The sequence below is a fragment of the Carcharodon carcharias genome, chromosome 18, assembly GCF_017639515.1.
Source record: "Carcharodon carcharias isolate sCarCar2 chromosome 18, sCarCar2.pri, whole genome shotgun sequence".
NCBI lineage: Eukaryota > Metazoa > Chordata > Chondrichthyes > Lamniformes > Lamnidae > Carcharodon > Carcharodon carcharias.
In genome coordinates this window covers 34,607,041-34,622,543 of record NC_054484.1, presented here as the reverse complement: position 1 = coordinate 34,622,543, position 15,503 = coordinate 34,607,041, and the positions used below count along the sequence as shown (strand labels likewise).

The 15,503-nt window shown below is 37.9% G+C and overlaps 2 protein-coding genes across 10 annotated transcripts in view; one reads left to right on the top strand and one right to left on the bottom strand.

Moving 5' to 3' along the window:
* The window catches only part of cmss1 (cms1 ribosomal small subunit homolog), a 330,534-nt gene that overhangs the window by 249,141 nt on the left and 65,890 nt on the right, over positions 1-15,503 (bottom strand). The window contains exon 1 of one of the 4 annotated variants that reach the window (XM_041211441.1): positions 471-1,015. The exons of the other annotated variants lie outside the window; for them this stretch is intronic. The gene's annotated coding sequence lies outside the window, so the exon portion shown is untranslated. Of the gene's footprint in view, positions 1-470; positions 1,016-15,503 lie in introns of those variants that run through there. 4 annotated transcript variants of the gene reach the window in all.
* filip1l (filamin A interacting protein 1-like) overlaps positions 1-15,503 on the top strand; it is a 254,298-nt gene that overhangs the window by 195,876 nt on the left and 42,919 nt on the right. Inside the window, exon 1 of one of the 6 annotated variants that reach the window (XM_041211438.1) lies at positions 191-400. The exons of the other annotated variants lie outside the window; for them this stretch is intronic. Within the exon in view, the coding sequence (XP_041067372.1) occupies positions 234-400 (167 nt within the window). The 5' untranslated portion in view covers positions 191-233. Of the gene's footprint in view, positions 1-190; positions 401-15,503 lie in introns of those variants that run through there. 6 annotated transcript variants of the gene reach the window in all.

The following is a 15,503-nucleotide window of genomic DNA, read 5'->3' as shown; positions in this document are numbered from 1 at the left end:
TCCAGTAATGACACTGCACTCAATGGCAAGAAGGAAATTCTGTAACCTAAAGCCTTCCGCACATTCTTCTTGGCTGAGAACTGAGTAGACAAACACATTATTTCACAGAGCCTTAAACGTCAGCTGGAGCCTAAGTGCAGTAATAAGCTTCCTAGTTCTGGCTATCAGAGAGTTGCAGTCAGACACTCCAGGTCTGCACAACAGAGCACCATATATGGCAATGATCTGACGTAATGGGCCATTGGCTAGAGGATGCAAAGAGCACATCTCTCATTGTTTGGTGTTACTGTTGGAATGTTCACATCGCTGATGAGTGGAAGGCTGAATCGCATCATCATATTCCCTCAGTGCTCTTATTCCCACAAACAAGTAATGGAACTTCACAAACTGCAGGCTTCAGGTAGGGAAGAAACAATGTTATGAGTGCTAAACTTTTATTCTCAGAATGATTCTTTAAAACTTATACTTACAGTAAAATAGAATCACAGCTGCCAAAAATCTGTTTTGTTCAACAGTTAAACCCCGATTAAACCAACTTGGCTTGTGCAAAAAAAAAATGATTTGAGGCGGGGCTATGCACTTAGGAGGGTTGAGATTACATGTTCAAGGAAGTGAGAAACATCCAAAATATACATTGAATAATTAACTTATAAAAAGTTTGATTGATGAAGTTCTACATTTTATTGCTTTTCAAAAGCATGCAAGTTGCCAGTACTCACTAGAGAATGTTGTAAATGTTACTAATGGTAGAAGTGATTCAATGTACTAATAGTAATCGATCAGTAATGCATTGGTTAAATTTTCGCCTGTGAATACTCAGGAGTCCTTGACATTTTTTAGTGCTGTGTGTTATTAAGCAGTAACAATTTTTAGTATAGCGTGTTGTAAGTGATAGCACTTTTGTAATACAATGTTTAGCACATTGCATTGAACACTTTTTTAATGAAGTGTGGTGAATATATTACGTAAGTTTTGGCGCTCAGTAAAAGTTTATTTGTTTCAGAAAACAAGTCAGCTCCTGTTTATTAGTATCACAACAGTGTCATATGGTCTAATTAGCTAAGAATGATGTTTTAACTCTGAAGACTACCCCACCACACAGAATATTATGTCACAACTCTTATGCATGTTCTTAATTAAAATGTTAGATATTTCCACAATTATTTTTACAACAGCTATGTTCCATAATACTTTTTATAACACAGATGTGTTCCGTAATTCTTCTCTTAGAAAACAGCAATTTATTTCATTTGGTTTTGTTCAGCAAAAAAATCCGTACCTAAGAATCAGAACTTATTTCTTTTCTGCAATGCACATACATATGCATTAAAATATATTTTTTAAATATCATGCTCATTAGCCTGGCAATATGTCAAGAAATCATACATTTCATATGTCCTGTTCTGAAGCATTTAAACTTTTAATTTATATAGTGCCTTGGCAGCACAAATTTGACATTTTTCTCCTGATTCTTTCCCAAAATGAAAAGCAAAGTATTGCACATACAATAGACAGTTTGTGCCATAATTTCTTAGGAATAAAAAATACTTTTATAGATAATTTGATACAATACTTGCAAAGGCTACACCAACAGAAGGATATGCTTTCTGTAATGTTGGCTGGTTTTGGAAATATCAATGTGCTAAACTAAGTAGGATAAACAGTAAAACAGAAATAGGAGTAACTTCTTGTGAAGGCAATGTGGTTTTCAAAACATTTCAGTACACATTCTTTAAGTTATACATTTCAACTATTCACTGAGCACTTAACTTTCGAGTAAGCATGTGCTTTGTCCATTGTTTAATTCTAGTGATCAAGTTCACAATTCTCGATCTTCTGGTGCTGATCTATACTTTGCACAAAAGTGGGGGAAAAAATTATGCAGCTAGAGAATTCCAAAAGTCAAAGGGGAAGGATACCCAGGATAAAACAGTAAAGTCAGAATCTGAAAATGATTCTGACTACACTACGGAACATTACATAATAAGGCTACTATGATTGATCCTTAAGCAACTGCATATCAGTGTGTGGTATAAATTAATCAATCGGAAAAGGTCAGCAAAAGAATCTATTTCTGTGGTTGGATTTCATACTTTATTTTACTAAATACATATCGGTAAAGATGTCATAAAATGTAAATTGCATTAAAGCCTTAAGCCAAAACTCAAAGTAGTCTCTAGGTACAAGTCAACAGTCTTCAGAATGGAACTCCCACAACTACATTTTGAAAGCTACCATTTTTTCCCAACCACTGTGGTAAGGAATATTACAGACCTCCTCAAGTCAAGGTGTCAGAAGCTTTGGAAAACTTTGGAAGGACAAAGTTCAAAAACTTCTGTTGAATTTCAACCGGAATGGGGTGGGTACAATTAAGACTCTTTCACGGCATATTTAGCAAATGTTCAGCTAGGGGGAAACCAAAATGCTATGTTTTGTGCATAGAGCTCCAATGATAAAAAACATTTACTGAATTCACACAACTGTAATAAAGACCAATTGAGAAACATGGAACAAGTTTGTTTTAACAATGCAAAATAAATAAATCAAAGTTATTTACCATGCAGTTATGTTACAAGCTATTGTCATTCTCTTTGTGATTTACTAAGTACATTACATCTGGATGGTAGGTTACCAATAGTAAGTAATAGTGTAGACCAAGTTTAGATTTTTTTAATATTTTGACTGTATGCATGCATCAGGGAATGCACATGTTTCATCAGGTCATGTTTTTGTATGTGTACATACTTGTAAGTTCCATGAAGCTCAGGGGACTTATGTAGAGACGGGCAAGCACAGGTTGCTCCACTAAAGGTATGCTTTTAGAGCTTTCTTTTAAAAAATGCACTTTTGTGCATTTCTTCCCAGGTCTCAACTGGACATCCATTCACCAAGCATGGAGTTGTACACAGAATTAGCACAGTTAAGAAAATATTTCTGCTATTGGTTTAAGGAATGGTTCATATAAACTTAAAGTTTAGGTAACTTTAAATAACCAAGTCCATCCATTATATAATGTTAAACTAAATTTCTTAAACCGTATGCAAATCAATTAAAACCATATTTTCATTGTAAAAAGTCACAAGGTTGCTCAATTACACTAACTTTAATCTTCGTATGCATTAATTATAATGGCAGCTTTGTACTAAAATTCTAATAAAAGGCTGAAAGCTTCAAGTTATTCAAAGAAGACTACAAACAAGCACTCTTTTGTAATTTGTGATCCTCTAATTATAAGCATCTGGTTCGGCAATGCAAAACACAATCATTCCTGCTGCTAAAAGACAGAAGACAAAACCTACAAAGAAAATTCAACAATCAAAATATTAAACCAGATCCCTTTTAATCCATGTATTAGACCATGCAGATAACCATTTTCAGGTCAAAAGGCATATTGTAAAATGCAAAATACATCAGCATTTCACATTCTATATTACAGCATCTTAAATTCATAAAGATCCATTTTACATGTAAGTCCCAGTATTTTTAAGGACTTTAGTATCTCATGTGACTTATCAAAGCTTGGTGAAACCACCCACTTACATTTGCACAATAAAGCATGAAATGTAAACAAGTGATATCAACAACCTTTGGTCTGCAGGAAATGAATAACTCAATCTAAAATGTATATCAACTTCCATTGTTTTCTATAACCAGTAGACACTAAATGGCCAACGGTTCTCAATTTGGATAAACAAATTTATTTGCTGAAAAGTGTTTGGTTGTGAACTACAGAAGATAATCAGAGGCTTTAACAAGGGCTCGAAAACAGAAGCTTCTGAATTCCATATTGTATGTGCAATTTTTTCCCCCATCATTTTTTCTGGATTATTTTCTTACAAATAATATTTTCCAACTAGTAGGGCTATTTAATGGTATATGAGTGAAAGTTGCAGTACCTCCGTGTGCAACTATTAATTTCCAGGAACTTTCAACAAAACAAATTTAAGCATACAAAATAGGAGCCTCTTGAGCTTGCTCTGCCATTCAATAAGATAATGGCTGTGTTTCAAGTTCCACATTCCCATTTACCCCCAATGACCTTTGATTCCCTTACCTAACAAGAATCTATGTACATCTGCCTCAAAAACATTCAGTTGACCCCACCTCCACTGCTTTCTGAGGCAGAGAGTTCCAAAGTCGCACAACCCTCAGAAAAAAATTCTCCTCATCTCTGTCTTATAAGGGTGACCCCTAATTTTAAAACCATGTCCCCCCCTAGTTCTGGACTCACCCACAAAAGGAAACATCCTTTCCATGTCCACCTGGTCTAGACCATTCAGGGTCTTATATGCTTCAATCAAGTCACCTCACTCTTCTAAACTCCAGTCCAATCTATCCTCATAAAACAATCCACTCATTACAGGTATCAATCTAGTAAATCTCCTCTGAACCGCCTCCAACACATTTACACTGTTCCTTAAATAAGGAGACCAAAACTACTAGCTAAAAGTCCAATTGCCTAGATTTCTAATGCCTCATGTTGTCTCATTGTGGGCCATTTAAGGTGCTTAGCTCCCAAAAAGAGCAGCCTTAAATGGTGCATGTGTTTTCTAATATTGCCATAGCTTCCCGACATCAAATAACATTTCAAGACAACCATGTATAAGTACTAATCTTCACTTAAAATTTCATGGATTATCAGGAATATTATCTTTCATGGGTTATCAGGGCTATTATCACACTTAAAAGACAGGAAAAATAGCATCAGAAAAAGGAGGAACATATGGGAAACATATGCATATACCAGCATAGAAAACTAAAGTAGTAGTCAACTAAAAAAAAAGTTCAAGACTAGTAGATAATATTTTGTCTCTTTTTCATAACTGTATTCCGAAGTTACATCATGCAATTTTTCTCACATAAAACAGCTCACAGGAGCATAAAATCTAACTAAAACTGTGGATTCATCAATTATTTACATATTCAACTGTTTAAAATAAAATGCATGACTATCAGGGGGAAAACAGTGAAAACTAATATGCAAATAAACATATTAAATGGGGAGGCAAAATTGTTATTTTTCAGAAATTTCTCAATGATGATCTTCATGTTTAGAAGCTGTTTGTACCTTTAAATGAGGCAAGACCAGCCAAGTGCACAATTTTCCTCCCATTTAGGTTGTGGGCATCACTTTCAACAACTTTAGCAGTCTGATAATGAAGATGTAACTGTCAAAATCAAATCATTTCGGCAACATTGGGATTTAAAACTCTCATCATCTGGTTGGGAAGCAAGCCCATTACAAAATTATCACAGTATTAGTTTGGGGATACATCAAATTTCAGTAATCTAGCAAGAGGGAAATAGCACTTTTGCCTCATTTACATTACAATTTAACCCCAGCACAAAGTCAGGAAAGTCAGTAAGCAAAATCTCAGATTCTGCCGACTATTACAACATTCGTCTTGCAAATTCCAACGTCAGGCAAATCACCCAGGTTTTGATGAAGTGAATTTTCCCAGCTTTTAACATGTTAAATTATAATAGGAACCAAACTTATGTTTTCCCACAGATCCCTCATTCATATTACGTTTATTTTCCTCCCCTATCATTTTCTGTAAAAGCCCTGTTCACTTTGGAAATTTCTTCCCCAATGTTCTGAGGTTAAATTGCTAATTGACCCCAGAACGTTAGTAAAATAACTGTAATGTGAACCAGGCTACAACCATCTACTGAAAGCATGACATCACTCACAGCCAATCAGCTGTAATTACTCCATTCACTGGGAACATTCTTCTGACAGTGGTTTTTTCCCTCTTCCAATTTTGAACAAGAACACTAAAAATATATCAAGCACTTCCAAAACTGATCATCATTCTCACTAAGTTATAACAATTGCCAGCAGTTCTATTTTGTCCTAATATTTATGCCTTCTGAAGAACGTGCAATAAAGATCCAAATAAATGCTTTTGTTTTAATCCATTTGATGTCTCAGAGCATTCGTCAAGGAAATGCTTGAAAGAAGAAGGTTTAACATGTTTCTCTGTCTGCTATTGAGGTTTATCAATAGAAACTTTCAGAAATTGTTGCAGTTACTGATGTCAAGTCTATTGAGTTTAAGCTTTATTTAGATTTTTCATTGATTAGACAAATTTGTAAACCACAAAGAAAAGTCCTAAAAACCTGCACGAATGTTGGATAAACAGCATATAGACTGCAATTTAAAAAAAAACTTTCAGGACAAATACAATCTTTACAGCACAAATATAAATTTAGGAATCAAAACCGTAGCTATCTGCTTAAGTCTTCATTGTCTACGACACACTCGGGCTTGAAGGGTCATGAGGACTCGAAACGTCAGCTCTTTTATTCTCCGCCGATGCTGCCAGACCTGCTGAGTTTTTCCAGGTAATTCTGTTTTTGTCTAATTTTAACCTGCCTGCTTAGCATAGACAAGAAGGGTGGACAGCTAAAATCACTCATGGGATGTATCTACCAATGTCACACTGGTTTTTCACAGGTTCCAATCTTAACCTGCTCTTAAATAGGCAAGAGCGATTTCCCCCCAGAAGACAATGGGTCCCATTCTATAAATGTGCAGGCTGGGCTCCGATAAAGCCATCAATTGCATTATTGCAACTTTTAACTGCAGGCCTGCACAGGGAAGTCATTGTGACTTCCCCATTAGAAAAGAGAAACCGGGACTAGAAGTTTTCCTTTGTTTTAAAAAAAGTACTTTGCTTGGTGGAGGGAAGTGTGAAGGGTGGGGGTGAGGGTGAGGGTAGGGGTGGGGGTGGGAGAGGGGTTGCAGGAGGAGTGCTTCTGCAGCTCCATAATGTTTAGGCCTCCCCAGAACCAAGATTCATATCTCCTTCAACTGTGAGACCCTTCAAATTGAATGACAAGAGCAATTCCTTCAATCCCCGCAATGGCCTCCTGCTGCTCACCATTCTGCTACTGAGCATTAGCCAGCTTCTGCTTCTCACTACTTTCAAAAGAGAGAATAACTACATAGATGAATACTGAGGGTTAAGATCTCCTGGGTCTTACATTGTCGATGTTGGAACAGTTTGTCATTTGCTTGGTCCCTGCCCACTAGACTCCTGCCCAAATTAAAATTGGACATCTCTTTTAGAAAGAGATGCAAACAACTGTACAAAATTTTCATGTCCTAACATTCCCAAGGGAAAAACAGGGAATTTATACAGCACCTCATCAAAATAATATTTACTTGGGCAATAGGATTTTTGAGCTCCATGCTAACAAAGTTAAAAGTATGCTGTGGGCTGCCTAATGGTAACCTCTAAATAAAAACATGTTCTTGTAGCCAGGTCACAGTTTTCTAATGAATGCTCTTAAATTCAGCTAACTTATTTTGGAGCTTGGGCGTAAAGTTTACAATTGTATATACGAAGCAAGAAAATGCCCAATTTAAAAGATTTCAATTTCAGGTCTGATAATTCAGTCTAATGTGCCTCTTGTAGCAAGCTCAACTGGATATTTTTGGCCTCTTGAACTTCCAGTCACATTTTAAAATAAGGAATGTCTGAAGTAAATTGTAACCTTCTGTGCACTATTTTTTTTTTAACAACACTCACCACAAAATATGGAAAGGACACAGCCCTTCTCGAATTGTGAAAACTAGCCAGTGATCGTGATTCAGCTATTACTGTCAAGATAAGAAGACTGTTTCCTACAAAGTGGGCTCGCCAAATTCCGACCGCCTTTTTAGACTCTCAAGAGTTTTAGTTTTTCGTCTTACAGGCACAAATACTAAAAACAAGAACGTTATGCAAAACGTCCTTTCTAATTCACTGGAAAAACTCAGCAGGTCCGGCAGCATCGGCGGAGAAGAGCACAGTTGACGTTTCGAGTCCTCATGACCCTTCAACAGAACTAAGTAAAAATAGGAAAGGGGTGAAATATAAGCTGGTTTAAGGGGGGCGGTTTGTTGGGACAAGCAGCCAGTGATAGGTGGAGATAACCAAAAGCTGTCACAGACAAAAGAACAAAGAGGTGTTGAAGGTGGTGATATTATCTAAAGGAATGTGCTAATTAAGAGTAGAAGACAGGACAGATAAGGTACAGATAGCTCTAGTGGAGGTGGGGGAATACTAAAAGGTAGAAATAAACAATGGGTGGAAATACATTTAAAATAATGGGAATAGGTGGGAAAAGAAAAATCTATATAAATTATTGGAAAAAACAAAAAGGAGGGGGAAGAAACGGGAAGGGGGTGGGGATGGAGGAGAGAGTTCAAGATCTAAAATTGTTGACCTCAGTATTCAGTCCGGAAGGCTGTAAAGTGCCTAGTCGGAAGATGAGGTGCTGTTCCTCCAGTTTGCGTTGAGCTTCACTGGAACAATGCAGCAAGCCAAGGACAGACATGTGGGCAAGAGAGCAGGGTGGAGTGTTGAAATGGCAAGCGACAGAGAGGTCTGGGTAATGCTTGCAGATGGACCAGATGCCCTAGACCTCCCTGTTGCTTGCCATTTCAACACTCCGCCCTGCTCTCTTGCCCACATGTCTGTCCTTGGCTTGCTGCATTGTTCCAGTGAAGCTCAACACAAACTGGAGAAACAGCATCTCATCTTCCAACTTAGCACTTCCATCTATTGTTTTATCTCTACCTTTTAGCCTTTTTCGATTCCTTCACTCCACCCCAACCCACTAGGACTATCTGTACCTTGCTCGTCCTGCTTTCTACCCTTAATTAGCACACTCCTTAGATAATATCACCACCTTCAACACCCCTTTGTTCTTTTGTCTGTGACAGCTTTTGGTTATCTCCACTTATCACTGGCTGCTTGTCCCAATAAACTCCCCCCCCCAACCACTTAAACCAGCTTATATTTCACCCCTTTCCTATTTTTACTTAGTTCTGCTGAAGGGTCATAAGGACTCGAAACGTCAACTGTGCTCTTCTCCGCCGATGCTGCCAGACCTGCTGAGTTTTTCCAGGTATTTCTGTTTCTGTTTTTGTCTTGGATTTCCAGCATCCGCAGTTTTTTGTTTTTACTTCTAATTCACTGGTTTTTGCCTCAGCTGAGCATCGTGCCCAATTCTGGGCACCACACTTTTAGGAAGGTTGTCAAGGTCTCAGAGATGATGCAGCAGGGATTAACTAGAACTAGAGATGAGGGTGTTCAGTTACATGAAAAGATTAGTTAAGCTGGAATTGTTCTCTAAAGAACAGCAAGGGGAGACTTAAAAGAGCTGTTAAAAATCATGAATAATTATGATAGGAGGAGCGATTAACGCTGTAAGGAGGGTTGGTAACCAGAGGGCTCAGATCTGAAGTAACTGGCATAAGAGCCAGAATGAGTATGTTATTAACATGGTGAGTTATCGTTATCTGGAATACATTGCTTGAAACTGTGGTGAAAGCAGATTCAGTAACAACTTTCAAAAGGGAATATCTATTTGAAGGGTTATAGGGTTATGGAGAAAGAGCAGTGAGAGTGGGACTAATTGGATAGCGCTTTCAAAGAGCCTACACAGGCACAATGGGTCGAATAGCCTCCTTCTCTACAATAAGATTGTGAGATTCTATGATATGCTTGTAAACAATTGCTACTAATTTCAGCTTGCAATTCTCAATGACTCAATGTACCTTTAAAAACCTTTATCTATCATTGAAAGGCATTTATAAACACAAGTCCTTGTATAATGTTTATTTAATATGCATTTATTTTCAAAACATACTAATTGAAATCAGAAATGTATTCCAAACTGAACACCCATTAATAACAAATTAAGAGATGGAACAATTAGAGAAAACGAGGAGAATTGTACATGGTACTGTATTATGATGGAAGGTTCTTCATAGATATGCACTATGGCTGTTGAAATGATTTTTTTTTTAAGTGGAGGCATAAATAAGGTTGTCTAAGTTTGCTGATGAAACTTGGAATTGCAAACAACAGGACAAATACTCCAAGTACAGAGGGATTTAGATAACATCAGTTAGAAACAATTTGGAAGGAGGGGCAGGAAACGGAGTTGATGTGTTGGATGTTGTTCAGTGTGAATATATGCAAAATGACAAGGTTGAACAGGGTAATAAGCAGTAGGAATATTAGTTTAAAACTGTGTTAGTCTACAGGAGACAAAATAGAGGGGGATTGGGAGATACTTTTGAACAGCATTGAAACCAGGCATGTATGAAAAGTACACAAAATGGTATGATGTTTAAGTTCAGGGATAAAAGTCTCATGCAGTGACAATCAATTTGGGAGTATTTAAGAGGGGAAATGGATCATAGAATTGAAGAGAGTACAGCCAAAGGTTGCTAAAATTGATATTTAAATTAGGCATTAGTGCCAAAAGAAGCAGCTATAGAAACTAGGAATCTTTACTTTAGAGAAAAGGTTCAAAGTTCTCACATGCATTTAAAATTCTGAGAGATGCTAACTATAAACACAAACTTCACAAGAGGAGGGCTGGATTGAATGTTAGAACAAAGATGGTAAGCACATTGTTCAGGCTTAATCTACTTTACATAGCAGGAAGGTGAATATTTGGAACAGAAAACCCAGCAGAAGTCAATAATGTCAGCAAATTGAAGACGAGAACTGCGGAGATAATTGGCAGGCAAAGTAATTGAGGAGTACGAGAGAGCGAGGAATAAATGATAGCTTTTAATCTTTGGATCCAGGCAGAGATAGGCCTTTACATTTCATATTTCTAATAAGGCCCTTGAATGAAATAATTAACTTTTTGATAGCTACAATATTCACATTGGAATTTAACATTAAAATCCTCCATTTTCTTCCACACATATGATGAACACTTAACTGAAGTGTACACTCCACACAAATTAAATTTTCACCCTCCATAACCCAAAGAAAACTGGATCAGGAAATGTTTTCACATAAATACAAAGGTAAGCAAAATTCCTGCTTAAAAGCAATAACAATTAGTTATATTCGGCTATTTTCTCTAATCATCCAATTGATAAGGAATAACTCTCCTTTAATATTTATAATAGCTGCAACATTTATTACTCCTGTGCATTATGAACAACTTCTTTGAAGATCAAGAGTGAATTGAAAGTGTATGATTACCAAACTTTTTTTGACAAGTGACAAAATACAAGGAGCTCAAAAAAGGCAAAATTCATGAGTAAAATAAGGAATCACAGTATTGTTCATGTTTTCAAATTGCCAAAATCTATGCTGAAGTTGACAGCATTGCAGATACATTGCTCTCAGGTGAGAAACATCACATTGAGTATTTTATGCTAGCAGCACACCATTTCCAACAATGAAACACAGAAATTATTGAGGATTTGAATGACAAAATTAAATGTGTCATATTTCCTGCCAATCAAAATTAACATCAGTTCATTAATCTTTACACACAGTCCAACATTTCAGCCTGTATGTTATATATGTTACATATAAATATCTCTTTCTCATATATATTATATATTAAAGATGGTAAGAGCACACATGTGTGCATTGTGTTCCCTCCCTGGTGCCAAGATAAAAGACATCATGGAGAGGGTGCAGGTTGTTCTGTAGGGGGAAGGAACTGAGCCAGAAGTTGTGGTACATATTGGTACCCACGACATAGAGATAGGTACCATGGTCCTAAATATTTTAAGGAGATACAGAAGTTAAAAAGTAGGACTTGAAAAATAATCTATGGATTACTCCGTGTCGTGTGCCAGCGCGAGTAGAAATAGAAAGATAGAGAGGATCAATGTGAGGCTTAAGGCATGGTGATGGAGGGAGTTTCTTGGGGCATTAGGACCAGTTCTGAGGCAGGAGGCACTTATTCATTAGGAATGGTTTGCATCTCAACAGAACTGGGATCAATGTCCTAGTGGGGAGGTTCACTAGTGTGGTTGAGTGTGGAGGGTTTAAACTAAATTGGCAGCGGCGTGGGAACCAGCATACAAAAATGGGAAAAAGGAATAAGGTGTTTAAAGGAGTGAAAGTGTTGGATAGTACTGGAGATAGAAGCAGTACCATAATTAGATAGGAGTAGACTAAGAAGGACCAAAGGAATACAAAGACAGGTTTGCAATGCATGTATGTAAATGGACAAAGTGTGGTGAATAAGGTTAAAAATAAAAATACCTGGAAAAACTCAGCAGGTCTGGCAGCATCTGCGGAGAGGAACACAGTTAACATTTTGAGTCCGTATGACTCTTCAACAGAACTAAGTAAAAATAGAAGAGAGGTGAAATATAAGCTGGTTTAAGGGGGGGTGGGACAAGTAGAGCTGGATAGAGGGCCAGTGATAGGTGGAGATAACCAAAAGATGCCATAGACAAAAGGACAAAGAGGTGTTGAAGGTGGTGATATTATCTAAGGAATGTGCTAATTAAGGGTAGAAAGCAGGACAAGCAAGGTACAGATAGCCCTAGTGAGGATGGGGTGGAGTGAAGGTATCGAAAAAGGCTAAAAGGTAGAGATAAAACAATGGATGGAAATACATTTAAAAATAATGGAAATAAGTGGGAAAAGAAAAATCGATATAAATTGTTGGAAAAAAAAAGGGGGAGAAATTGGAAAGGGGGTGGGGATGGAGGAAAGAGTTCATGATCTAAAATTGTTGAACTCAATATTCAATCCGGAAGGCTGTAAAGTGTCTAGTCGGAAGATGAGGTGCTGTTCCTCCTGTATTGAGCTCAACAGTTTTAGATCATGAACTCTCTCCTCCATCCCCACTCCCTTTCTGATCCCCCCATTTTTTTTTCCAATAACTTATATAGATTTTTCTTTTCCCACCTATTTCCATTATTTTTAAATGTATTTCCATCCATTGTTTAATCTCTACCTTTTAGCCTATTTCGATTCCTTCACTCCACCCCACCCCATCCCCATCCCCACTAGGACTATCTGTACCTTGCTTGTCCTGCTTTCTACCCTTAATTAGCACATTCCTTAGATAATATCACCACCTTCAACACCTCTTTGTCCTTTTGTCTATGACATCTTTTGGCTATCTCCACCTATCACTGGCCCTCTATCCAGCTCTCTTGTCCCCCCCGCGCCCCCCCCCCCCCACCCCAAACCAGCTTATATTTCACCTCTCTTCTATTTTTACTCAGTTCTGTTGAAGAGTCATATGGACCCGAAACGTTAACTGTGTTCCTCTCTGCAGATGCTGCCAGACTGCTGAGGTTTTCCAGGTATTTTTATTTTTGTTTTGGATTTCCAGCATCCGCAGTTTTTTGCTTTTATCTTAGTGGTGAAAAAGGTTGTTTAGCTACAAGCACAAATGGCCATGTGGGAATGTGATGTAACAATGGAATCGTGGCATAAAAGTGGTGAGGGCCGGGTGCTTACTATTCAAGAACACAAAGTGTTCAGAAAAGATATGAAAGGAAAAAAGGGAGGTGAGGTGTTAGTACTGATTAGGGCAGACATTGTAGTGTTGGAAAGAGAGCTTGTCATTGAGGAGGCAAAGACAGAATCCATTCGGATAAAGTTGAGTAGCAAAAAACGGATGATAAGAGTATCCTGGATCTCTAAACAGTGAGTGAGAGAGATAGACGAGCAAATCGGCAGGAAAATCAGAGAGATGTGCAAGAACTATTGAGTGGTGACACTGGGGAGCTTTAGTTAGCCAAATATAAATTGGGATAATGTTAAAGTTAAGGAGGGAGAGGAATTTTTCAAATGTGTTCAGGAGAACTCCTTTGACCAGTTTGACAGGGAAAACTATAACAGAAAATGGGTGATCTTTAAGGAGAAAATGCTTCAGGTACAGGCTAGGTACATTCCAAAAAGAGAGAAAAGCAGAGGAACCAAAGCTAGGGCACCTTGGATGATGAGGGCGATACAGAATATGATAAAAAAAGAAAAAAGCTGCTTGATGCAAGTGAAGTGAATTCTTGAAGCGAATACCAAGCCAAATACAATAAGTTCAAAAGGGAGGTTAAGAGGAAAATAAAACTTGCAGAGAGAACATGGGAACAAAAAAAGGGAATACAAAAATCTTCTACCATGATGTAAAGAGTAAGGGTGTAGTAAGAGGTGGTTTGGTTCCTACTAGGGACAAAGAATGTGATATATGCTTACAGACACAGGGCAAGGCTTGAATACTTAATGAGTACTTTGTATTGCTGTTTATTAAGGAAGAGGATGTGGACAAAATATTGGCAGAAGAGATGTTAGAGATAATGGATAGGGTGAAAATTGATAGGCAGGATGTACTGGAAAGCCTAGCTAGAACTAGAGTGAATAAGTCCTCTGCTCTGGTTGATGCATAGCCCAGGTTGCTAAAGGAAGTGGGGATGCAGATTGTAAAACGGACGGCCATAATCTTCCCTAGATGTGGGGGAGATGCCAGTGGGTAGAAAAGTGGCAAATGTGACATCTTTATTCAAGAATGGGTATCATTATTAGTAACTACAGGTCAGTCAGTTAAAATCAGTGGTGGGTAATATTTTAGAAACAACACTCAGGAAAAAACTTAACAGGCACTTGGAGGTTTAAGATAATCAACAAGAGCCAGCATGGATTCGTAAAAGGCAGATTTTGTTTTGATATATGTAAATAACATGGATATCGGAATATGGAGTAAAATTACACAATTTGCTGATGACAAACTTGGTATGGCAAACAGTGAAAAAGTGGTTACTGATTGACTGCAACAGATATATAGATGAGCTTAATGAGCAGAAGTGGCAGATTAAATTTAGTTCTGAGAAATGCAAGATGGTGCATTTCAGCAGAAAGGATATGGCGAGGCAATAGAGATTTATTGACACAGTTCTAGAGTGTGCAGGGGTAAAGGAACTTAGGGGTTCATGTGTATAGATCTGTGCAGCCAGCAGGACATATTGAGAGTGTAATTAGCAAAGCATATGGGACTTTGGAATAGAGGCATTGAGTACAAAAGCAGGGACATTATGCTGGACCTTCATAAAGCTCTGGTTAGGCCACAACTCGAGTATTGCATCCAGTTCAGGCCACCAGACTTCAGGAAGGATGTGATGGTCCTTAAGAGGGTGCAGAGGAGATTTACCAGAATGGTTCCAGCAATGAAGCTATTTAGCTACAAGGTTAGGTTGGAGAAGCTAAGGTTTTCTCCTTAGGTCATAGGAAATTGAGGGGAGTACACAGAGGTGTACATGATTATGACAGATTTAAATAAGTGAGACAAAGAAAAGCTGTTCCCATTAACTGATGGTACAAGGACATGGGGAAATGGATTTAAGGTTCAGGGCAAGAGATGCGGGGAATATTGAGGAAGAACCTTTTTTGCGCAGTGAGTGGTAATGGCCTGGAACTTACTGCCGACGAGGGAGGTAGAAGCAATGATGATGAATGATTTCAAAAGGAAATTGGAAAGGCACTTGAGGAAAAGAAACTTGAAGGGCTACAGGCAGAAAGTGGGAAAATGGAACTGACACGATTGCGCCACAGATAGCTGGCAGGGACTCAATGGACCAAATGACCACCTTAATATTTTAAACGCTTTTGTAACTGTGGACACTCAATTAATCTTTTTAATTAAAAACTCCCAAGGTAATTATACCACCCCACCCCACCCCCTCCCACCTGTTCAGTCAGTAAATTTACTGCCAGTATGGAATTGTGCCA